This window comes from Hyperolius riggenbachi, chromosome 4 (assembly GCF_040937935.1).
Source record: "Hyperolius riggenbachi isolate aHypRig1 chromosome 4, aHypRig1.pri, whole genome shotgun sequence".
Lineage (NCBI taxonomy): Eukaryota > Metazoa > Chordata > Amphibia > Anura > Hyperoliidae > Hyperolius > Hyperolius riggenbachi.
The window spans coordinates 306,080,786-306,105,425 of NC_090649.1; the positions used below are offsets into that span (position 1 = coordinate 306,080,786).

Consider the following 24,640-nt stretch of genomic DNA (forward strand, 5'->3'; position numbering starts at 1 on the left):
ATGGCCAAGGAGGACAGAAGAGACACACAACAATGTGCACGAGGGATACAGGAAGACCAAAATGAAAAAGTGGGAAACTGAGCCCACACAAAGGTGTGGACATTTTTGCAGACACCTATGTATCTGTTTTCTCCCAAGAGGCTCTGCGTGCCCATTATTTACTCCTGTATCTTTGAACCTTGCAGTCCTTGTGTGGCACATTTGCAATGTTACACTCCCGTCTCCCTGTCTGTGCTCCAGATTGTAGAAGAACAGTGAGCGAGTGTGGACAGAGAGGTGGAACTGAACTACTATATATGTGCAGCACAAGTACCTCCCCATTCAAAGGTCACCAAATAAATCTAGCTGTGGCCACTACCTCAGTAAATTAAAGAGAGAACAGACACATAGGTAAGTGTTTGCAAAAAGTTTTCTCAGTTTATTCTGCCTTGGTTATCCTTTAGGGCCAGAAGTAGCAATATCAGTGATTAAAGAGCAAATTCGGTGTAACTTCACATTCTATAGAATAGATCCTCTTCTAATTTAATGTTATAACGATCTGCCGGGTCTTTTTCTTCCTAATCCCTCCCCTAGCCCCGTGTCCGCATGTTTCTTTGCTCTACTTTAAAAATGAGTGTCTGCTTAGCTGTTATCAGCTATAAAGATCCATTGAATCCTGTCACCATTCCCCCACCACCATGGCAGCTACTTCTTAGCAGTATAAAGGGTAGATAAAGCAATAAAGAATGTCATGCAAAAGTAATACTTAGGGGACTAGGCCCATTGTGTGGAGCACAGACATTTAGCAAAGCATAAAACAGCAACCCAGGCACAGCGCTGTAATTCCAGTAGAAAAGGATATTGTTATTTAAGCAATGGAGCAGAAGGTACTGTAGATAAGAAGGGAGTTAAAGCTTGCAGCTTGAAGGTTCTGAAATTGCAACCCCCAGTGACGATGTCTGGAGTTTGCATGTACCTCTTGGGTTTGCCTGTGATACCTTAAAAGCTTTGATTTCGTTGGAAGCAGATCTATGTAAGTAATAGTAACAGAGTATTGTACGTGTTAGCCATAAGTACAAGCAAGTTTTGAATCAGGATGATACCATTTATTGGCTAACTTATAACTTGCTTACTCTTATAAGTTAGCCAATAAATTGTATCATCCTGATTCAAAACCTCTAAGTAATAGTAAGGGTGTCCCGGGGTGTGCACTGTGCTACGTTGGAATTAATTTTAAAAAGAAAAACAACTACAGGTTATGCTCAAACCAAAGCTTTTTTAATTGTTCTATTTTAGATCCATTTGTAGCTTTAAAATGAAATAGACACATCCTCCACAGCAAGTTTCCATACACACAGCAAACCATCATCTTTTGAGAGGTTTCAATGTTTTTGTTGCTCAGTCATGCTCTAAAACTTAAAACAAACAAAGATTTCTTCAATTCGTGTTTAGCACTAAATATATTAAACCAAGTAATCATAAAGGAAAAGAAAAAAAAGCTGCAGACATTTGAGAAGGGAACTGTAAACATGTCTGCGATAGCATCAGAAGAAAGCATCATGCTAAGCGCAGACTGTTATTAATATAAATTAATTGTGTCACTTATGAGAAAAGTTGCTGCATTTGTCACTGAATTAGGACGGAACAAAGTCACAGATGAACTGATGATGTGATCGCAGTGAGGTCCTGCTGTTTTGTTCCATTAGATGGAGCTGTAGATGAGCACCTGCTCGCCTTCTCGCAAGAGTTTTTGTACGGCTTCTCTTTTTTTAATTGCACTTAATCCAGGCTGTTTAGGCGGAAAATGATCAAAGCTGAATGCAATCACTTGGCCAGGTCACATTGGAGAAATTGTAGTGTCATTCTTTTATCTGAGAAAATAAAAATACAAAGTCATTAAATAAGCACACTATAAGCATTGGTTGTATATATTCTTTTTACTCTGTCTAAATAAAAGATACACTAAAGTGATTTTCTACAATCTGGTTTAAAGAGACACTGTAACAGTAAAAAGTGTCCCTGGGGGGTACTTACCTCGGGAGGGGTTAGACTCTGGATCCTATCGAGGCTTCCCCCGCCGTCCTCCGTCCCACGGTGTTCTCACTGGGCCCCTCCGAAACCACAGCTGAAATTTTTTGTGCTGTGGCGCAGGTGCCAAAATGTACCTTCCCCAGCTTCAGCGCAGACCCAGTAGCGGCTCCCCGATGGGCTAAGTCAGAACTGGACGATCCCAATCGGGTCCACTCTACAGCGCAGGACCCAACTAGCATCGGCTATTTCCGCCTGATCCCGAGCCAACAGCCGCTACTGTGCCTGCGCGGGAGCTAGGAAGGTAAATATTTACATGCCCGCTGTTCAGAGGGGCCCAGCGAGATCACCGTGGGACGGAAGAGGACGGGGAAAGCTTTGATAGGATCCAGAGGCTTCCCGCTCCCAGGGCAAGTACCCCCCTCAGGGGCACTTTTTGATGTTACAGGTTTTGGTATTTTTCCGTTAGCCGGGCGCAACCGCTAGATGGCGCTAATTACTATTCCCCTCCAGGCCACCATGGGCCATGGATAGTAGAGAAAGATCGTGATCGCTGAGGTGGCGTTAATTACTATTCCCCCCCCAGGCCGCCATGGATAGTAGGGAAAGATGTAACTCTGCTGTCAGCGATCGCTGGAGTTACATCTTTCCCTACTAGCCATGGCGGCCTGGAGGGGGAATAGTAATTAACGCCACCTAGCGGTTGCGCCCGGCTAACGGAAAAGTACCCAGGTTTTCTTGAAAAAAAAAAAAAAAAAAAAACTAAAAATCAAAACAAAAACCGCCAGACACCAGACCACCTGTAGTGTATAAAAAAATGTAAATAAAAGATATTGCCTCTGCCCACCAATGATGTATGGTCATTGACCTAGGCCAAGTACCATGCTCCACCTACATCTATTTGAGCTCACCTGGCGGTTTAGAAAATTCAGCTGTGATTTAACTATGCCACACCCCCATGTGCTGGACCTATGTACATATGCCTATACGGATATCTGGCTCCTGGGAAGGGTGTAGAGATTTGCACTCCTCCCAGCATGCACCTGGAATGGGTGCCAATAGGTCATGCCCCATATATCAACAGTGTTCAGCAGAAGTGGTAATGTACGAGGGTTGTCCAAAAAGTAATAGCAGCTTGCTTTTATCTGCCGCACAAGTTATTCTGTGTAACCTAACTTGCATCTGTCAAGTTAATCTGTCCTCCCCCTGCACCACTTGTCACATGACTGCAGGACAGTAGTAACTGGTTAACTTTAAGCGGTGAGCTTGAACTTGAATTGCTGAACCACCACCCCTTCCTACAACCCACTGGTGAAGAGTGTGGTGCTTCTTATAACAAAGGGACTGAAAACCTTGTAAAAAGATATAATTGTTTAAAGAGTAACTGTCGGGCATAAAATCAAAAATCAATTCTTTATTTGTATCTGGTAAACAAGTAATAAGGATGCTAACCAGGCAACCCTAAAGTTAAAATCACTATTACTTTTCTTGTTGATAAATGATCTTTCCCAGTTTACCTGACTCTTATTTGGTACACACAAAATTTGGTACACAAAAAGGAAGTTGCAGGGCATGCTGGGTTGTCCTTTTTTGCTTCTCTATTTCCCCTCAGACGTAACTAATGCAGCCTGATTGGCTGAAGCCTCTTTCCTTCCTGTTTTCTCCTCCCATACCTCTGTTCCTCTCTGATTGGCCAATATTTCTCCTGCTGAGACTATACACTTTCTATAGTGAAGGGCAGGCAAATCAGGCAAAGGAGAGTAAGGGAGGAAATTACATCAGGATTGGCTTCAAAATAGTCACACTTAAAATGGAAGATGCCATGAAGGATTTTCTCTTCTTTTACTGTAGAAGAATCACTAAAATAAAAATGTGGACAGTGCAATACATATGTTATGCAAGTAGAGCAAGTATTTATCTACTTATATATGTGTTTTTTTTTCTGAGATAGTATGGCTGACAGCTCCTCTTACAAACATCCAAACGATCTGCGACAATCCAAATGATCTGCCCAACTGTCTTCCAAACTTGGTCGCTTGAAGATAGTTGGGCGTGTGTACGGCTGCCAAAAAAAAAAACAGGTGACCAACTGATAACCGTTTGTTTGCCAGATCCAACCGGTCGATCAACCTGCCCAACTATCATGCAGGTTGAAACGTGTACAAGTCTATTGAACAACTTTTTTGTTTTTGAATGCAAACTTATTCATGAATAGGACACCTGAAAAAATGCATAGCTGTAAGCTCTAAGCTAAGTGGAATATGAGCACAGGTAGTCCCCCCTACTTCCAAACAGGTTCTGTTCCGGTCCAGTCATGTGTCATACATAGTGAAACGTGGATAAATGGCTGACTCTCGGACAAATCTGGATTCCGACATGTAGTATAAACAATGTTGTGTGGTTTGTTTTCCATCTGCTTTTAACTGCTTGCCGACCGCGTCACGCCGATGGGCGTGGCCATGGCGGGCGCCCCAGGACCATCTAATGCCAATTGGCGTAAAGTCCTGGGGCAGCAGTTTGCAGGAGATCGCGTGCACGCTGCGCGAGCATCTCCTGCCTGGTGGGCGGAGCAGAGCTCCGCCTTCAGTCTCCGAGCGCTTGGAAGACTGTTACCGTGTATTTACATGTACAGCGCTGCGATCTGCAGCAGCGCTGCACTGGGGACAGCCATGTGACACGGCTGTCCTCTTGGGGGACAAGAGAGCGATCGGCTGTCATAGGCAGAAGCCTATGACAGCCGATCGCCATGATTGGCCGGCTGCGGGGAGGGAGGGGATTTGGAAAAAAAATAAAAATAAAATGGCAAGAAATATTTAAAAAACAAAGACAAATAAATATTTATAAAAAAAAAATAATAAAAAAAGAGGGGGGGGGGGGGGCGATCAGACCTCACCAACAGAGAGCTCTGTTGGTGGGGAGAAAAGGGGGGGGGGATCACTGGTGTGCAGAGTTGTACGGCCCTGCAGCTTGGCCTTAAAGCTGCAGTGGCCAATTAAGCAGGAAATAGCTTGGTCACTAGGGGGGTTTAACACCATGGTCCTCAAGAGGTTAATATGCAGTAAACTACAGTAAAACCTTGGATTGAGAGTAACTTGGTTTAAAGAGTGCTTTGCAATAAAAGCAAATAAGTTTGTGAAATTATGAGTTGACATACAAGCAAAAGAAAAGTGTACATGCGTCACGTCATCACAACTGAGCCAATTGTATAGTTCTTCTCCCTTTGGTGCTGCAGGATGGTACTTCACTGTATTTAAAGTGAACTGAGCACCATTTTTAGCACACAGGGCATCTCAATAGCACATGAAAAATGCATGCCAACAATATGTCTCATTATTAAAATAAACTTCCATTTTACATTCAGAGTAGTTTTATTAGCCTACTTCAGCAGGCCGTCCCCTCCATACCCGGCCGCAGAGATTTCAGGAAGCGAATTGTTTTATTGTAGTCGTTACCAAGACGTAAAACAATACCTTTTCATCAACAGAGGGGGTGGGTAATTAGGAAAGTTTCTTCAAAGACATTATCTAGACTTAATGTGTCACAATAGCAATGGGGGGGGGGGGGGGGAGGGGACATGGCAGCTTCTATGCCAGGAGAAATTCCAGTGAAAGCAAGGGTGCTTAGATCCCTTTAATCTGAGTGTTGAGACTGTGCAAAGTCACATTGAACTGAAAGTTCCTTGGTAAAGACACACACACACACACACACACACACACACAGGTTGGGGCGAGCCAACAGATGGCAATAAGTTATAGTGTGCTTTGGATTACAAGCATGTTTCTGGAACGAATTATGCTCGCAAACCAAGGTTCCACTGTACTCACAACAGTTTATACAATACTGTACTGTAAAATGTAACAACTAAAATATGTAATAGCAAAAACAGTACTGTGTATTTTGTACATGGAGGCAACATTTATCTATGAAACATTGTAACTTGGGTTGTTTGTAAGTAGGGGACTGTCTGTATTGATGTAACCGTATGCACTTGGGTCTGTAATTAAATCTAGTTGGTCACTGTTGTCAGTTCAGTGTCCTCAGAAACCTTGACTTGCCAGGTATTTGTACACCGATGTGACTTGTATATTATTTCATTAGAAGACTAACAATTTAAAACTAGCAAATAAATCAGTAGGTCATCAAATTACATGATTTTTAATAAAGTCAGATTTACCTCAGTAACAACTCCAGCAGCTATGGATGATCCACTATACCGCAACATGAACCTGCCAAGTTCTTTAAATTCTTTGTATAATTCTATAGCAATAGGTCTCTGTGACTGGAGCTCTATTATTGCATTCATCCCTTTTGTTAGACACCTGCCAAAAGTAAAGCATCATTAATCATTAAGTTACAATATCCTAGTTTTAAGTGGACCTGAACTCTTGCACAGGACAGAAGGAAAACAGAGAAATGACCCCTGTATGTATTTAGAGTTTAGCATGTCTAATTCCCCCTCATTTATGACTAATTACAACTGTAAGTTGATCTCTCAGCTGCATCAGCTCAGGAATATCTACTGTCACGGCAGTGCAGCTAATTTGTAAACACAGGATGTTAGACCTATGCCTGCTTCCATAAAAGCAGGAAGTAGACACACTGCAGATTTATTGCAGTATTTGTATCAGCTCTAACAAAGAAATGTTTTTTTTCTTTAAGGTTACTATGCTGTTGCTTTTCTTTTACAGCAGAGAAGAAGTTCTAAGTTCAGGTCCGCTTTAACAGGCATGGTGCATCAACCCATTATACTGGGAATACACGACTCGATTTTGAGCCATCTAGATGGCTCGATAGATAATTTCCGGCATATCCGATCTCTGCATGGAGGAAAAGATAAGAAAAACGAGCGGAAGATAAGAGAATTACCTGCAGAATGGGGCGGCAAAATCGAGCAGTGTATGCCCAGCCTTAAAGGATACATGAACTAACAAAAGGAGAGACCAGCTTTACTCGCCTCTTCCAGCCTCTACGTCCAGTTGCCAAGTTTCATTGTTCTCCAGGCCAATACTTTCCCCTCTGTAAGATTGCATCTAGCGGGTGAGTTGCTGTCTGCTTGGGGCTGGAAGAAGCCCCCAGTAAGTAAAGCTTTTCTCTACTTTTGTTAGCTAATGTCTCCTTTAAGAGCACTTTAATCGCAGCATAAAAAGGTGCTTACAAACGACTTCCCTCATATTCCCCCATGTAGTAGTAGTAGTAGTCATAGAGCTGAGGAACACAGAGGCCCCCCATCTCCTTCAAGCTGCAGCCAATACACACTGTAGTGACCCAGGGACTGCTCTGGAGAGCACTTCCTGCTTACGTGGTAGCAAATCCCATAGGTAAGTTAGCATGACATGCAGCCATAAGGTTGTTTTAGCCCATGACATGATGCATATTGATAATGACTGTCAATGAAGGGTGCAGTCTTCCCGAGATGCAGCACCTCAATAGAAGTCCAAGGGCTACATTTTATATGAAATGCTAAATATGCCAAAAAATTAATATATAGAGAGCATGAATGAAAATGGATCTTACTTTGGCTTTTTCTTCACCACTTCCCCAGTACTCTTGTGTAGCACGCTGATCAGCTTCCTGATGGTGGCAGGCTCACTGACTGTTTGGTAGTGAATAATTACCTATATTTAAAAATCAAAACATTAATCACTTCATGAAAAAGGGGTGCCTTAATATCTACTAGCATGTGGTTTGTTACAAGATTTAAAAAAGGCTAACACCAGAAAATAAACACGACATGATGGAAGTCAAGTGCCTGAGGCTACATCAAACTGTTTAGGCAAAATGACTTCAAATGAAGCAAAATCAAGTTATGTTTATAACTACATCATCTGTAGTTCACTTCATCCTACTACTAACTACTGAATCTGAGAGAGCCTAAGCACTTTGAGTCGTATAAGAGAAAAGCGCTATAGAAATGTTAATTGCCTCAATTCACTGAGATTATGCTGGAGATAATAAGGTGAGAGAAAACTTACCACCACACAGTGAGAGAGTTATCTTATCTCTTCATTCCTTAAGTTACCTCCTCTGTAGTTAAGTTACCTCCTCTGTAGTTAAGTTACCTCCTCTGTAGTTAACCTCTTGACGACCAGCTAACGCCGATTGGCGTAAACTGGTCGTCTGCGGGTTACCATGGAAACAGCCGCTCGATCGAGCGGCCTTTCCATGTCAGTTCACGGAGGGTGTCTCCGTGAACAGCCGGAGAGCCGGCGATGGCGGCTCGCCGGCAAAATGTAAACAGGCGGGGAAGAAATCCCCGCTGTTTACATCATACGGCGCTGCTGCGCAGCAGCGCCGTAAGGCAGATCGGCGATCCCCGGCCTCTGATTGGCCGGGGATCGCCGGCATATGATAGGCTGAAGCCTATCCTTCAATGCGCAGGACGGAAATCCGTCCTGCGCAGCACACAGGGGAAGGGAGAGGGAGGGAGCTGGCGAGAGGGCTGAAAGCGCTGCGGAGGGGGGCTTTGAAGAGCCCCCCCCGCTAAGCAACTGCAGCCGGCGGCGATCAGACCCCCCCAGCAGGACATCCCCCTAGTGGGGAAAAAAGGGGGGTAGTCTGATCGCCCTGCTGCACTGCTGATCGGTGCTGCGGGCTGTAGAGCCCACGCAGCACCGATCAGTGTAACATCCCCTGGTCGGCAAGTGGTTAAGTTACCTCCTCTGTAGTTAAGTTACCTCCTCCGTAGTTAAGTTACCTCCTCCGTAGTTAAGTTACCTCCTCCGTAGTTAAGTTACCTCCTCCGTAGTTAAGTTACCTCCTCTGTAGTTATTTTCACACGCAGTTAATTAACAGCTGTCTATAACTTTAGAATTCTGGAGTTATTTTAAGGGTTGAAGAGTTAACTTAAAGACAGAAGAGTTAACTTTAGGTTTGCCTGAGGTAAACCGTTTCCTCAATACTACAGGCCTTATCACCATGGTGATAACTATAGAAACTTTATTAAAGACAGGAGATAAGCTTAGTGAATTGAGGCGATTGTATTGTATTATTGCATCTGTTAACCTATTGAAACTGTATTAGCTGTTTTTATACGTGTCCTATGAGTATGTGAAGAACACTTTTTCCATAGATTAAAGGTGCTCATCCTAGCATTAAACCAGGACTATGGCAACCTCAAACTGAGGACTGAGACATTTCCCTCTGCTTCCATTCAGCACTACAAGACCAAGGATGCATACTTACAGGAAAGCCTTGCGTTACAGGGACATCAAAGTTAAAGATGAGAACTCTAGCTCGGAAACGTGTGCAGGCTTTAATTGGTTCACTTGGGCTGCAAAAAACGCACCCCACACTATAAAGAAAAAAAAATCCAAATAAATATCTGAATATATCAAACTTCATATAGATTTCAATTATTTAGAGCTTTAACAACCAGTCACACCCAGCACAAAGTAAAATGAGTGAGGCTTGTCCTGTCATCTGTTGGCATTCTGAGCCCTAACAAGAAAGTTAGGGGATCTCAAGGATTATGGGCTTGTTTCATTAATTATGCTGCAGTAGTGTAGCGGAGCATGCACTGGTAACTTTTGCACGCTCCTTGTAACTAACAGCTGCTTTACTGGCTTTCTAGGACCTGATCCTGGCACTTTGATTGGCCCAATAGGTCACCTGTCACTTGACAGGTAACCGACTGGGTCAATCAACGTGCGGGGATTACGTCCTATAAAGCCACTGGACCCGACGGGGCTCAGAGCGGGACGAGTGGAGCGGCCGTTAGTTACAAGGAATGCGCGTAAGTTACCAGCACATGCTACACTGCAGTACATAGCGTGCGCTGAGCTCACACTCCTCTCATTAACCTCCAAGTTACCCAAGTCTGCCAGGAAGACAAGAATGCAGAGGGCCCAGATCACAATTGTAGTGTTAAAGGGGCACTATTGCTAATTTCATCTATTTTCATCCCCTTAACATACATATGCCTTATTGGAGTTATGCTATTGCTCAGTATATAGTCCTATCAAAATGTAATTTTACACTTGTAATAAACTTTTACAGCCAGGCAGTCACGTCAGTAGTAAAACCTTTCCGACGCCAGTTCAGTATAAACCATTCTGTAGTAGGGAGGCATCTGCGACTGATCCTTGAGCTGCCGTTATTTTCAACCCCTCTGGCCAGCTCATTTATTCTTTACCATGTTGTAACTGCACTAATGTGCAGCTACTGAGCCCACAGCAGCCGCCGTAAAGTGCAGCACGCAGCCTTCTCCATACAGCGCAGGATGTACCTGTACGGCTGTGTGACGATACGCTGCCCGGCTGCTAAGGACCCCTTTGTGAAGCCGGCAATAAAACGGACAGCTTTTGCTGTCCGTTTCCATGGTAACCCGGCACCGGCAACATACAAAGCAGGACACAGCTGTAGCACTTGTGTCTGCTCTTTGATTCCGCCGCCGCCTAGCACACTTCAGAAGCCGGTGCCGGGTTACCATGGAAACGGACAGCAATAGCTGTCCGTTTTATTGCCGGCTTCACAAAAGGGGTCCTTAGCAGCCGGCCAGCGTATCATCAAACAGCCATACATGTACTTCCTGCGCTGTATGGAGAAGGCTGCATGCTGCACTTTATGGCGGCTGCTGTGGGCTCAGTAACTGCACATTAGTGCAGTCACAACATGGTAAAGAATAAATGAGCTCGCCAGAGGGGTTGAAAATAACGGCAGCTCGAGGATCAGTAGCAGATGCCTCCCTGCTACAGAATGGTTTATGCTGAACTGGCGTCGGAAAGGTTTTACCACTGACGTGACTGCCTGGCTGTAAATGTTTATTACAAGTGTAAAATTACATTTTGATAGGACTATATACTGAGCAATAGCATAACTCCAATAAGGCATATGTATGTTAACGGGATGAAAATAGATGAAATTAGCAATAGTGCCCCTTTAAGGCCTGTGTACTTGTGTACTCTTCCTGATGCTGCTCTGTTAACTGCTGCATGATAAGTCATGCTCTTGTGTCCCTAGTAGCATCTTAACTGCCTAACAACTGCTCAACACCGACTGGCATGAGCTGCGCGGCAGCCCCAGGAGCACTCCACGGCAATTGGCGTGAAGTGTTGAGGGTGGAGATTGCAGGGGCGCACGCATCCCCGCTTGAATGAAAGAGCTCTGCTCCGTCATCAGCCTCCAAGCGGCACTAGGGACTGTTAGACCGCCATCTAATAACACTGTACAGCGCTGCAATCTAAGGCAGCGCTGTTCTGGGGACAGCCGTGTGACATGGCTGTCCCCTCTGGAGAGAGGGAAGCCATCCACGGTCATAGATTGAAGCCTATGACAGCTGATCGCGCTGATTGTCTGGCGGGGGTAGGGAGGGAGGGTGGGTTTAAAAAATAATAAAAGAAATAGCAACATTTATTACAAAAATAAACACAAATATTTGTAAAAAAAAAAAAAAAGAAACAAACATTGGGCGAGCGATCAAAGCCCACCAACAGAAATCTCTCACATCGCAAAAAATTTGATTCATATGACCCTGTGGCAGAGTGCGCCAACAGGGTCATATGCATAGCCCTGATGAAATCCCCCTGCCCTCGACCCCCCCCCCCTTTCGCTGCCTCTTGCCCAGTGATGTACTCCCTGCTGGACAGGAAGTGCATCACTGGGACTCACAACTTTCCCGTCGTAGTTGCATCTTTCTGTACATGCGCACCGCCGGCAACAAATTTAAAATTTCTGTGTCGTACATTGACTTAAATGCATTCTGTCGCTACAGACGTCACAGGGTAATGCACAGTTGGCTTTGTGATGGGTCGGTTGTGATTCGGGTACTTCAGGTGCATTGTGATGCAATGCGATTAAAGTGCAGGGCCCAGTACACTTTCTTAGCTGTTGTGTTACCCTGCGTGCAGATTGGGTTATGCAAAGCAAAGAAAGTGTCCTAGTGTAAAAGGGGCCTTAAGGGGATGCCAGTGATATTGGTGGACACCTGTACACACTACTGATTTTTGGCTAAGATGATTAGAAGTAATAGTTTTGCCAGAGGAAAATCCATAGGGGATGCGACCCCCCCTTGGGCCCGCTCAGGGACTTTTGTGGGGCAGGAGGGGTGGCAGCATAAGAGGAGAGCGTGGCCGCAGATCGGTGGGGAGGGGGTCATTCCCCCCCCTCCCTCACCTTGGGCTCTCCTCTCAGCGCTCTCCCTCCTGCAATCATTGGTGGCAGCGGGCAGGCAGTGGCGGCAGGCTGAACACATTACCTCCTTCTCGCCGGAGGTCTTCCGATCTCTAAGAGCAACTTCCTGTTTACACAGGAAGTTGCATGAAGCTCTTAGAGAACGTAAGACCTCCGGTGAGAAGGCGGTAATGTGTTCAGCCCGGATTTTTTTTTTTTGCAGGAGGGCCTGAAGATTTCTAGGTACACACCTGTCCAGAGCGTATAGTTTTAGAAAAATTACAACCAATTATGCCTTGTGATTTGAAATGCATTTGAGCACAGTAATGTAGCACAGATATTAGGTAACTGACACCTACATGGGAAAGTCTCTCAGCCCCAATGCATTGAGAAAAGAAATATTTTTGCTCACCACACATCTATCTATCTTTGGTCGCAAAAATATGACCGGCACGTACTAGTTTCCATATGGCCTGACTATAATCTATAATACATTGTTTTAATTGTAGCCTGAAATTGTGATCTACAAATTGCTGCACAAATGCTCTTTCTCCAATGTGACAGCAGTTTCTGTTTTTTCTCCTTTAGATAAAATGTAGGTCAGAGAGATGCACTACTAGCTTAACCACAGAGTGTGTTGTCTAGGGATACATACACACATCCAATATTACCACCTCAGTGCAGTATAAGAGCCTATAGATTTTGACTATGAGCAGATTGTGTATGGAAGCTCTCATACTACATGTAAGTGGTAAGATTGTCCAATCAAAAATGGATGTGTGTACCAGACTTGGCTGTTTCTGACAGCTATGGTATAAAATATACTGTTTTGCCCATGTTTTCCACAAAAACTAGGCAAAATTTAGGTTTTCAGTGTCCACTTTAATGCTCTACAGAAGTCTTTAAAAACTACTTACTGGTATTTTTAAGGCTAGTCTTAAAGAGAAACTATGACCAAGGATTGAACTTCATCTCAATCGGTAGCTGATACCCCCCCTTTCCCATGAGAAATCTTTTCCTTTTCTCAAACGGATCATCAGGGGGCTCTGTATGGCTGATATTGTGTATAAACCCCACCCATAGTGTGATGTCAGGTCCATGGTGCTGACATCACACTGTGGGAGCCTTGCTGCATTGTGAGAAATAACAGCTGTTTCCAACTGTTAAAAAGCAAGCAGCAGCTACTTCCACTGACATCACCTGCCAGCAGTAAAAATGTCACCATTTGATAAATGTTTAAATGTAAATCAGGGAAAGGAAAGATTTTACAATGGGCAAACACTGACTAAATCATTTATACATAATTATTGTAAAAATTAAGCACTTTTGTTTACTACATTATTTTCACTGGAGTACCTCTTTAAGAGCACTTTCCTTGTACTGGTCATTTGTAACAGGAATAATAAATCTGTGTTAGCAGCACTTAGTATATAGCACATATAATGCCCAAGACAGTCAGCGATTTCTGAACATTGAACAGCTAATGTGATGTGCTAAACAGGCAGAACACCATGTTCCTGTTTACTGGAGGTTTAGTTTCGGTGTAAGTTTCATTAATCATTGACAAATTTCGAGTAACAGTCAAACTGATCCAAAAATAAAACCACATGGCTACACCCTGTTCACAGCCTTCTGAAACTAAATGTAGAGTCACACATCAGCTTACTTGATTTTGATGATATCCATGCCGGTCAGAGTGAGACTAACATGATCTCCGGCCGCAGCCCAATCAACTGCTTCATCATGTAACGTGATTCCTGGAAATGAGCAATATCAAAACTTCATTGATGGATGCTAGCATACAATATTCTCTGGGTTACATGTGTTAATGAGTTCACGAGTCATGCTATCTCAACTATGAACACTTTAGTACCAAATTATAAAAAGGGTATCAAGAACACTCATAGTGCCTTTTCTGTCCCCTGTACCTCCAAGTGGCCCCTCTGTGTCCCCCCTGTTGCCCTGTGCCTTCAGTGTCCCCCTCTGCCCCCACTGTGTCACCTCTGTCCCCTCAGTGTCCCCCTCTGCACCCCCGACACAGAGTCACCTCTGTCCCCCTATACCCTCAGTTCAGTTTCGCTTATGGAAATTTTCATGTAATTACAATTTTGAAGTTGAGTGTAAAGCCTGTAATCTATGAAAACTTCCAGAAGTTTCCAGCGCTGGATCGTAAGTTTTCTTTAAAATGTATAAAATGTGCATGCAAAACTTGGAACTCGCTACATAGTATAGTGTACTGCAACACAATGTCATTTTACGGGTAATAAAAACCATTTTCTCTTTCAATTTTGAAAATTGCTTTTCTCAAAAACTTTTATTTTTTAAATATTTTGACTTGTTTCCAGGGAATCAAAATCACCATTTTCGAGCAGTTCCCATCGGGGGACTATTTGCAATTCAGAACTACCTATACTTACCTAAGAGGAGGGAAGCCTCTGGATCCGTTGTCCTCCAGTCCCCCGTTGCCGAGTGTGGACCCCCAAAGCATTACCCACAACAGCTTGTCGGAAATCACGTTGGGGTCATGCTCCTCTTCAGACACAAGCGCGGCTGTATTGCATCTTTGCAAGTACAACCACGCCTGCCCAGTAAGCTGGAGCTGCTCGTGCTCACGCAGGTGCGGAAAAAGACCCAATGGACCCTGTCGAATGCCTTCTCAGCATCAATGGAAACCAAACAGCTGGGAGTATGTGTACATTGGGCATATTCAATCAGAGTGGCAACTTTAAGAACATTATCCCTCAATTCTCTATGGGGCACAAATTCAGACTGGTCACTATGTACAAGACCAGGGATCAATGGCCAAAGTATTTGCGATCAACCTGCCGTAGAGCTTAATGTCCAAACTGATCAGAGAGATAGGTCTAAAACCTGGGCACTCCGTATGATCCTATTTCGCTGATGTCTCTGTTGTCTTCTAATCAGCCCCAGTAATCAGTCTAGTCGCAGCCAGTTGTGCGCTTCTACAAATGTGCGGCAGCCACATTACCGGGGCTTATTAAATGACAAAGTGACCAGAGAGGACAGTGAGGGAGCCCACACACACACCTCATAGGGCTGGAGGAAGCCCCAGGTACTGGTAAGTATAAATTTAGCCTTTATCTTCATCTCAGGTTCTCTTTAAGCTGCATCTAAAGATAAAATATACTAGCAAGGATAAGGGCTGTGCAGTAACTGTTGCTTCAATATGTGACAAGTTATGCCAGCACACAGTCATAGCTGCACATTAGAATGAGTCATTGCCTACTGCTGCAAGATGCCAGCGCTTGCAGTTTCAATACAGACTAACAGATTGAAATATATACTTTTGCCGCTATGCGAAAACTTCAAACATTATTTAAATGAAGTATGAGCACAATGTAGGCATTTTCTATTTGAGTAAAAAAGCGAACAGGAATACCTCATAGTATTAACCTAGTAATGTACATAAAATGTGGCAGTATGTTCATATTATCATCTAGCAGAGCTGATGCCAGTTTCACAGTCCTACAGGGAGAACTGGCTGCAATGACCAGAGTGAGTGACACCTGTGTTTAAGTCACACTAACAGCAACCTGATGGGGAACTGTTAATGCATACACACTTACCTATGTCGGGATTTTTTTTTTTTTTTTTACCTTTTAGGGCTATTTGGTCCAAGCCTTGTAAGTGTTTTTTGCCTTTTTCTGGATCAACTGCAATATCAGGCCTCTTGCATACTGCAAGCGATTCAGATCCAGCTTTTTAATCTGTTTTTACCTCTGATTCCGATTTGCAGTTTGCTCCCTGCACACTGCAAATCGAAATCGGAATCGGATGTAAAAACTGATTAAAAAGCGGAATCGGAATCTGAATCGCTTGCAGTGTGCAAGAGGCCTCAGGGTGCAGGCTAGTGCTGTACCATATTTTCTGGTTGGATGAACATATGACTTTTTTCAACCCAAATAACTATTCAACTATGGGCAGATCTCCTTTACTGTGTATGGCAATACCCCATGGCGTTTTGGCATATAAATTAGATACTTATAGGTAAGTGTATATTCCTTAACAGTTTCCCATCAGGTCCACTGCATTAGTCAATCCATGTAAAGTTGGGCTGCACTTCTGATTGGTTGTGCAGTTATGGGTGGTGGTATGTAAATGTGTGACTGTCCTGCTGGACCATTTTAAGCATCTTGACAGGAAGAGAGGTCTCCTCGAAACAGTGGCCTGTCGCTGCAACAGATTTTAAATCATTGGATGGACAGTTGCAGAACGAGCTTTAATTACATTGGCTGTGCTGATCCTCATTGTGCCCGCACTGATAAGCTATGCACAAAGCTTTACATTGAATTTCACACACTGTATGCACTAAGGGATGCTATTCCTGCCATTGTAACTGCACTCAACAGATGGTGCTATAGTCACGTTTAATCAAAGGCTACTGCTTTCTAAACTTGTAAATAAGCAAATATTTCAGCAGAAAGTACTTTTTGCCACCAAACCAGTTTTTACAGAGATGTGATCGGATATATGATATGATAGTGTGATCTGCATACCTATAGATATAAATTGTATTCCGTTATTTATTACCTAGACCCTAAAAATGGTCAGAAATAAGCCAAGTTGCAGGTCATCAAGGATTACAGATTGGCACGCACACACACACACACACACAGATTTCCACTTTTGTTCTTTGAGTTCCGCAGATGACACTAAATGAGGAAATATCCTTTATGTGTGCATAGACTGCAATTACTTTAAGGCAAACCTGAAGTGAGACATTTACTTCATAATTGATACTTACCTCGTAGAGGAAAGGCTCTGGACAGTACAGTATCTTACCATTCCTCCATCCAGCCTGTTCCAGGGCTGTCAGATGGTAAATCTATTCAAATGAAAAGCTCTTTGGAACTACTCATGTCCTGAGTAGTTCCAAAGCGCAGTGCATCACTACTGAATATGTCCAATCCTTGCACATGAGCAATAGTGATGCTTGTGTCCATGGAACTACTCAAGAACACGATTCATTCCGAAGAGCTGTTTGACCCAGCAATTGTTCTAAAAGAGATTAAATCAGCAAGCCTGTATAGAAAGTAAAAATCTGACAGTTTTCCTTTCAAGCGGACCTGAACTCAGAACTTCCTCTCTGCCCCTGGAGCATTCTGTGCAGGTGCAGAACTACTGCGCCTGCTAAGAACGCTCCAAACCACGTGAGCGCTCTCGCGAGCGGCACAGCCGCATGCTTATGCAGGATGCAGGAGATGCCGAAGCTGTGGCGAGGTACTTATCTGTTGTCAGGGGCTGGATGAAGCCCTGGGTAAGTAGATCCTTTTTTTTTTTTTTTTTTTTTAAATTGCTCGGATGTGTCCTTTAACCTCCTTGGCGGTAATCCCGAGCTGGGGTCGGGGCAGATAAACCGCAGCTAAGAGCGGTAATCCCGACCTCTGCTTGGGGTAGCCGCCGGAGGCTGTGTGCAAAGTATAGCGCACAGCCAGCGTCATTACATACCTCCCGGGGGATCCAGACGCCGGCCTCCATTCTTCTTCCTCTCCTCCAGGGCTCTGCTTCCTGCTGGTGAGATCGCCGGCTGTCATGACGACAGCCAGCAATTTCACTTTAGAGTTGCAGCCCCACCCGGAGGATAGAGACATAACTGCAGCGCTGGAGCCAGGGAGGTGAGGGATTACTGGGGCTGTGCAGATCTCCCTGGCAGCTTGATTTTTTGGGGGGTTTTAGGATCTGAAAGGGTGCAAAAAAATTTGCACCGCTTTTAGACTGTAAAATTTAGAAAGAATCATACCGCCAAGGGGGTTAAAAAAAAACATTTCGTTGATGCAGCTAATACAAATCCTGCAATAAATCTGCAGTTTGAGCGCTTCTTGCCATCGTGGAAGCAGGCATATTGTTAACATCCTGTGTTTACCTATTACCTCTTTGCCGTAACAGTCAGCTGATACTGCTGGGGGATCAAAGGTTCAAGTTCAGAAACTGCTGCCTGTATCCCCTTTGGCGGTTCTCTTGCTTCCTGCTGTGCACCTGCAAAGCTATCTTAGGAAGGCAAAGCAATAAAAAAAAAACCTCCTCTTCTAATACAGGAGTGACAAACTCAATCAACTAATGGGACAAAATCTTAAATGCTAAGTGCCCTAACTAATGTGAATGGGGGGGGGGGGGGGAGGAGGGGGGTGTTGGATTCCTGCTCCGCCTTCTGCTGAGTAGCGCAGTGGAGCAGGGTAAGATTTACCTGCTCCAGTGCTGCTTTGGGTCGCCTTTGACTTTCCTCACAGCCACATGCTCTATGCTGTATACCTCTGGCTCCTGAGTGATGTCACATGCTCAAAGGCCCTGGAGTGACAGAACATTTGATACATGTCATAAATGTTACCATTCTGAAACCTAGAATGGGAGAAATAAATATAGCAACCTCTATATCCCTCTCTACAATGAGTATATGTGGAAGGGTTCATGCAAAAACAGATTTGTTCCACTTGTGAGTTGTCAGTCCAGTGGATGCTCTATTACATGTAACAACGGAGAGAGAGAGCAAAGCCAGCACTGCAATTGGGGTTGTTTATTAGTAAAATGAAAGACACTTACAGTCAAATCGTAGCCAGATGCTAGGGCAGGTTAAGTGGGCGCCAGGTCTGTGTCCCCCTGCGGACGTCCGTTTCGCACTAACAGCGCTTGTTCACCGCAATGGGGAAAGTTGTGGGCCGCATCAACGTGGGTTACATACCCACGTCACGGCGGCACTTCCGTCTACATCTGCTGGCCACACCCCCCACTGCTATGTCAACCCATGACGCCCACTCGCCCTGCGAAGAGGACGGAGAGCGTCCATGTAACCTGGCAACGATGGGTATGCCCACCAGCACGCCCCACCGCACAAACCAGCGCTCAGCTCTCCAACATGATGCTCTATTACAACCTATACAATGCACTGCAGCAGAACCTGTGGATCTGGCCCTAAGGCAGCCACATATTGGATAATGATCAGGTCTGTGGAGTCAGTACAAAATTCATTAGACTCCAACTCCTCAGTTTATTAAACCACCGACCCCCGACTTCAGGCACCCAAAAATTGCTCCAGATCCTTGACTCCAACTCCACAGTCCTGATAAAGTGTCTACAGTTCTTATCAGTCATTTAAAATATTTCCTCGCTCTATGACAAACCCCCATTGAGTGCATTATGTAGCACAGGTCCCCCTGAGTAATAACTGAAGTGGTTAGGACTCCAGAGAACTACTTATCCAGTTTCCATAAAAAAGTAGACCAGGGGTTATCAGCAAACACTTGCTACTCTTTTACATTATATACTAGAAGACTCCCCTAATTGAGAGAACAATCCTCTATAATAAAACCCCTGTGTCCCTGCGTGTGCTGTCTCTGGGTCTGGTCAGTGCTTTTTGCTACTGTGCATGTTCGCAGCACGGACCCAGCCTCACAGAGACAGGACGACGGGGCCAGGGAGCCGAGCAGGCAGCGTGTGAGCGGGCGGCCGGGTGTGTGGTGGGTGAGCGGGCGGCCGGGTGTGCGGTGGGTGAGCGGGCAGCCGGTGTGCGGTGGGTGAGCGGGCGGCCGGTGTGCGGTGGGTGAGCGGGCGGCCGGGTGTGCGGTGGGTGAGCGGGCGGCCGGGTGTGCGGTGGGTGAGCGGGCGGCCGGGTGTGCGGTGGGTGAGCGGGCGGCCGGGTGTGCGGTGGGTGAGCGGGCGGCCGGGTGTGCGGTGGGTGAGCGGGCAGCCGGGTGTGCGGTGGGTGAGCGGGCAGCCGGGTGTGCGGTGGGTGAGCGGGCAGCCGGGTGTGCGGTGGGTGAGCGGGCAGCCGGGTGTGCGGCAGGTGAGCGCGGACGGACGGGTGCCCAGAAACACAGACCTAGAGCCCGTTTTTAAACAGGCTTAGGTCCGCTAGTATGTTTATAAAAGATGGCCTCTGGAACAATGGTACACCTTAAAGAAAAAAAAGTTTGAAAATGTCATAAAAAAAAAAAAAAAATCACTGTTCTACAGCTGTTCAGTGCCAGTCATTGAGGCCTCTGGCAGTTGTTACAATGTAAGTATACTTGAATTCTAGGCCTCAGGTACTAAAGTCTAGTAAAGACTTGAGATGCAGGGTCTCTTTAAGCATAGTTTCTCGGAGAGAAATTATGAAGTCATTTACAAGAAGCATGTTCCTCTAGAAGGACACATAATGGGTTATTTAGGGCTAAATGTCCCGACATTCAGAATACGAAAAGGTAAACCGAGCCGATATTTGGAAAATATTGCATTCCGTGCATCTAGGGCATAAAGCACTGGCGCACTAGATGAGGGTGTGGGTCACATGCCCATGCCTGCCAATTGTAGGCTTGGGGGTATGGCTCGGGTGATGTCAGAATTTAACTCTTTGATGTTCATATAAAAGTAAGAGACGCAATGGCAGAGGGATCATCTTCTTCTGCATGCTATCCTGCTCTCTACGCTTCCTTTAGAATTTAGAATACTAGCTTCATGTCTGTATGCTGTAAATATATGTGATGTACATAGGACATAGGAAAGACTGTTTATACTCTGAAGAAATCAACATGTAACAAAAGATGCCTGTTGGAATACTTGTATAACTGATTGTTGAATAAACCCCTTAATGGTGAAGGTGGCTGTCTATGCTCTATCTCCTGTATGCTGTCGCTGTGAGTTGTAGCTCTAATGAGTTGCTGGTGCCTGAGTAAAAGGTGTGTTGTGCAGTTGCCAATAGCAACCAACGTATAGGTTCTTACAGCAGTAATGTTTTGTTCACATGGGCTGAATATCTCCTGAAAGTTTACCTGGTGTGAATGTGTACCACAGGAAATGCTTCTCACTGCAATTTGGCTGTGTATAGTTTGAACAGAGTAACCAAGCAGCTTGGGGTGACCCAAACCACTAGGAATGTATAGGGGGATAAAAGACCGAAAAGCTCTCCTACTAATAGGCAATGCTTGGTGAAATTTGCCTTCTAAACCACTTGACGACCGCAGTGTTAACCCCCCCCCCTAACGCCAAGGCTCTGTTTGGCTGCACTGGGCTGTGCAGGCTTTTCAGCCTCCAGCACAGCCCAGCTATGGAGCCCAGCGATTGGACTCGCCTCCTTTTTTGTCCCTAAGGGGACATGCCGCCTGAGGTGTCCGATCGCTGTGGCCGGTTTTTGTTTTTTTTAGCCTCTGAGGCTCTCTCTCCCTCCCTCCTCCCTCCCTCCCCTCCTCCCGAGATCCTGTATTGAACAGGACAGCGATCCGTCCTGTTCCGCCTCTCATAGGCATTAGCCTATGAGAGGACGGCGCTCCCCGGCCAGAGGCCGCCGATTGGGCTAGCAAGGCTGTTTGTAAACGAAAGGGGAAATAAATCCCCTTTGTTTATATCCGTACAGCGCTGCGGTCCCCGGCAGCGCTGTACAGATGTAAACAAAGGGGATTTATTTCTCCTTTCATTTACAAACAGCCTTGCTAGCCCAATCGGCGGCTAGCGGGCTAATCACGGAACTCCGTTCCGTGAAGTGGCAGGAAACTATTGTGCAAGCGCACGGCTGTTCCCTGGGAAACTGCAGCCCCAGAACTTGACGCCAATTGGCATTAGGCGGTCCTGGGGCTGCCGCCATGGCCACACCCATTGGCATTAGGCGGTACCCAGGTGGTTAAAACAGGAAGGAAATTTGAAATAATTCTGCTATAAGTGAACATTTGTGGTTACCCAAAATGCACTACTACTGAATATGCAAATTATCCCTCAGATGCCTCAGGCCTGGGTGCAGCAGCTGCACTGGGAGGCCTCTGTGGCAGATGGCTCACAGTGGCAGTGCAATCTAGAACAAAGGACTTTGACTTGTTTTCTCAAAAAGGACATACTTCATCCTGAACTTGAATAAACCATTACATTTACTTACCGTATATACTAGAGTATAAGCAGAGTTTTTGGGACCAAAAAAAGTGTCTCAAAAGTGGGGGGTCTCGGCTTATACCCGAGTCGCTAAATCGAGTAGTGCTGGCTGTACCCCCCATGGAGCTACGTGCTGTGTTATCCTGTGCACTGTGTTAACTTTTGCTGTCCTCCCTCGCCCCGCCCACTGGAACTATGCTGTCTTAGGCTGTGCTGTCTTTCCCTCCCCCCGAGCTGCGTGTGGTGTGTGCCGTCCCCGCTGGAGCTGTGTGCGGTGCTGTCTGTGCCGGCATTTAATATCCTCCTATGCTGAAGCTACATGATCCGATGTCCCCCGCCGGACTTGTGTGCGGTGTGGAAAGCGGTTTGCGCCGGCATTTATTTCTCTGCCCCCAGCCACGTGTTCAGCTGCCCCCCGCCGGAGTGCTGTATTCATCTGTGCGCTGCTGCAAGCATGTACCCCCAAGCTGGAGCGGTGTGAAATTGTATTACCCAGCATTTGCAGAGTCCTCACTCCAGGATTCATTTTCGCCTCCTCTGTCCGTCCGGGTCTCTATGATCCCCAGCAGTGGAGCATAAATGGAGTGGAGTCCGCGTCATACAGATGAGACAGACAGAGGTGGCGAAGATGACTCCTGGAATGAGGACTCTGCAAATGCTGGGTAATACAATTTCACACTACTCCAGCTTGGGGGTACATGCTTGCAGCAGCGCACAGACGAATACAGCGCTCCGGCAGGTGACAGCTGAACACGGGGCTGGAGGGGATACATGCCGACACAGACAGCTTTACACCGGTAAAGCAGGGGGACGGTCTGCTGATGAAAAGGCATGCAGCTCCGGGGGAGAGGGTGGGGGGGGGGGAGACAGCACAGTCTAAAATGCAATGCACGCAGCTGGGGGGGAGGGCGTTCAGCACAGCCTAAAATGCAATGCACACAGCTCCAGCAGGGTGGGAGAGGGGCACAGCTGCACATATCACACACAGCTTTGGCAGCGGGGACACAGCTGCACATGTCACACATGTTCATCTGCAGGGTGGATGCGAGTTATTGAATTTAAATGCAGGGGGGATACAAGTTATTGAATATATTCAATATACTGTATATACTCACGTATAAGCCTAATTTTTCTGCACAAAAAATGTGCTGAAAAGTTACCCCCTGGGCTTATATGCGAGTCAGTGGAGCAGAACGGATGGTGGAGCAGGTTTTGTTGATAGCTTCCTGCTGTGTCTGTGCTCCTCATCCCCTGCAACATGGTGTGAAGAGTGTGCTGCTCAGGACTACCTGTGTCCCCTGGCTTGTGGAGCAGAACGTGCAAGCAACGTGTCAGTGGTGCAATGATCAGGGATTCTTCCTGTGTGGCAATCGAGGTGTCTCATATCAATGACATCATCTAGTGGGGCCCTGAAACACAGCTGTATCATCCTTGGGCACATCTGTCTACTGTAGAGAGGGCTATACTTGGCAGGGGGCTTATACGCGAGTCAAACACTTTTTCCTAGTTTCTGAGGGAAAAGTGGGTACCTCGGCTTATATGCGGGTCGGCTTATATGCGAGTATATACGGTATATCAATATACAGTAGGTGCTGCACTTCCTACCCTCGGCCTAAACTCGGGTCTATCATTTTTCCCCTGTTTTTTTTTAGGTAAACGTTGGGGGGTCGGCTTATAGTCAAGTATATACGGTACATATGAGCTTTATAAGTCTTTCAACAGCGCAGTTTTTAATGTACAAACTAAACATTCAAAATCCACAACATATACGTAAATATTTTATGATTATTTTCTCTAGCTTAGTAAAATTTAACATCAGCTGATCTTCAGTGCTTTATAAATTAATACCAGTCATGATAGCAAAGAACAAGCAATACTTGTATGAATACATAAAATATCTCACAACGACACTATAAAAAAAATTATATATACACACACACACACATTATATATATATAATATATATATATATATATATATATAATATATATATATATATATAATATATATATATATATATATATATATATATATTATATTAATATATATACACATATATAATATATATTATATATATATTATACATATATATATATATATTATACATATATATATATATTATACATATATATATATATTATACATATATATATATATATATATATATATATTATACATTTATATATATATATATATATATATATATATATATATATATATATATATATATATATATATATATATATATATATATATATTATATTAATATATATACACATATATAATATATATTATATATATATTATACATATATATATATATTATACATATATATATATATTATACATATATATATATATTATACATATATATATATATATATATATATATATATTATACATATATATATATATATATATATATATATATATATATATATATATATATATATATATATATATATATATATATTCAGTGGAGGAAATAATTATTTGACCCCTCACTGATTTTGTAAGTTTGTCCAATGACAAAGAAATGAAAAGTCTCAGAACAGTATCATTTCAATGGTAGGTTTATTTTAACAGTGGCAGATAGCGCATCAAAAGGAAAATCGAAAAAATAACCTTAAATAAAAGATAGCAACTGATTTGCATTTCATTGGGTGAAATAAAGCTGA

The 24,640-nt window shown here is 44.4% G+C and overlaps 1 protein-coding gene across 3 annotated transcripts in view; it reads right to left on the reverse strand.

The window, feature by feature from the left end:
- Window positions 1-1,235: 1,235 nt before the first annotated feature.
- The window catches only part of HBS1L (HBS1 like translational GTPase), a 126,508-nt gene continuing 103,103 nt past the window's right edge, over window positions 1,236-24,640 (reverse strand). For all 3 annotated transcript variants that reach the window (XM_068231618.1, XM_068231617.1, XM_068231615.1), the window contains exons 14-18: window positions 13,781-13,871; window positions 9,190-9,298; window positions 7,522-7,622; window positions 6,182-6,326; window positions 1,236-1,850 (exon numbers count right to left, since the gene is read on the reverse strand). In XM_068231618.1, the coding sequence (XP_068087719.1) occupies window positions 1,839-1,850; window positions 6,182-6,326; window positions 7,522-7,622; window positions 9,190-9,298; window positions 13,781-13,871 (458 nt within the window). In that variant the 3' untranslated portion in view covers window positions 1,236-1,838. The remainder of the gene's footprint in view (window positions 1,851-6,181; window positions 6,327-7,521; window positions 7,623-9,189; window positions 9,299-13,780; window positions 13,872-24,640) is intronic.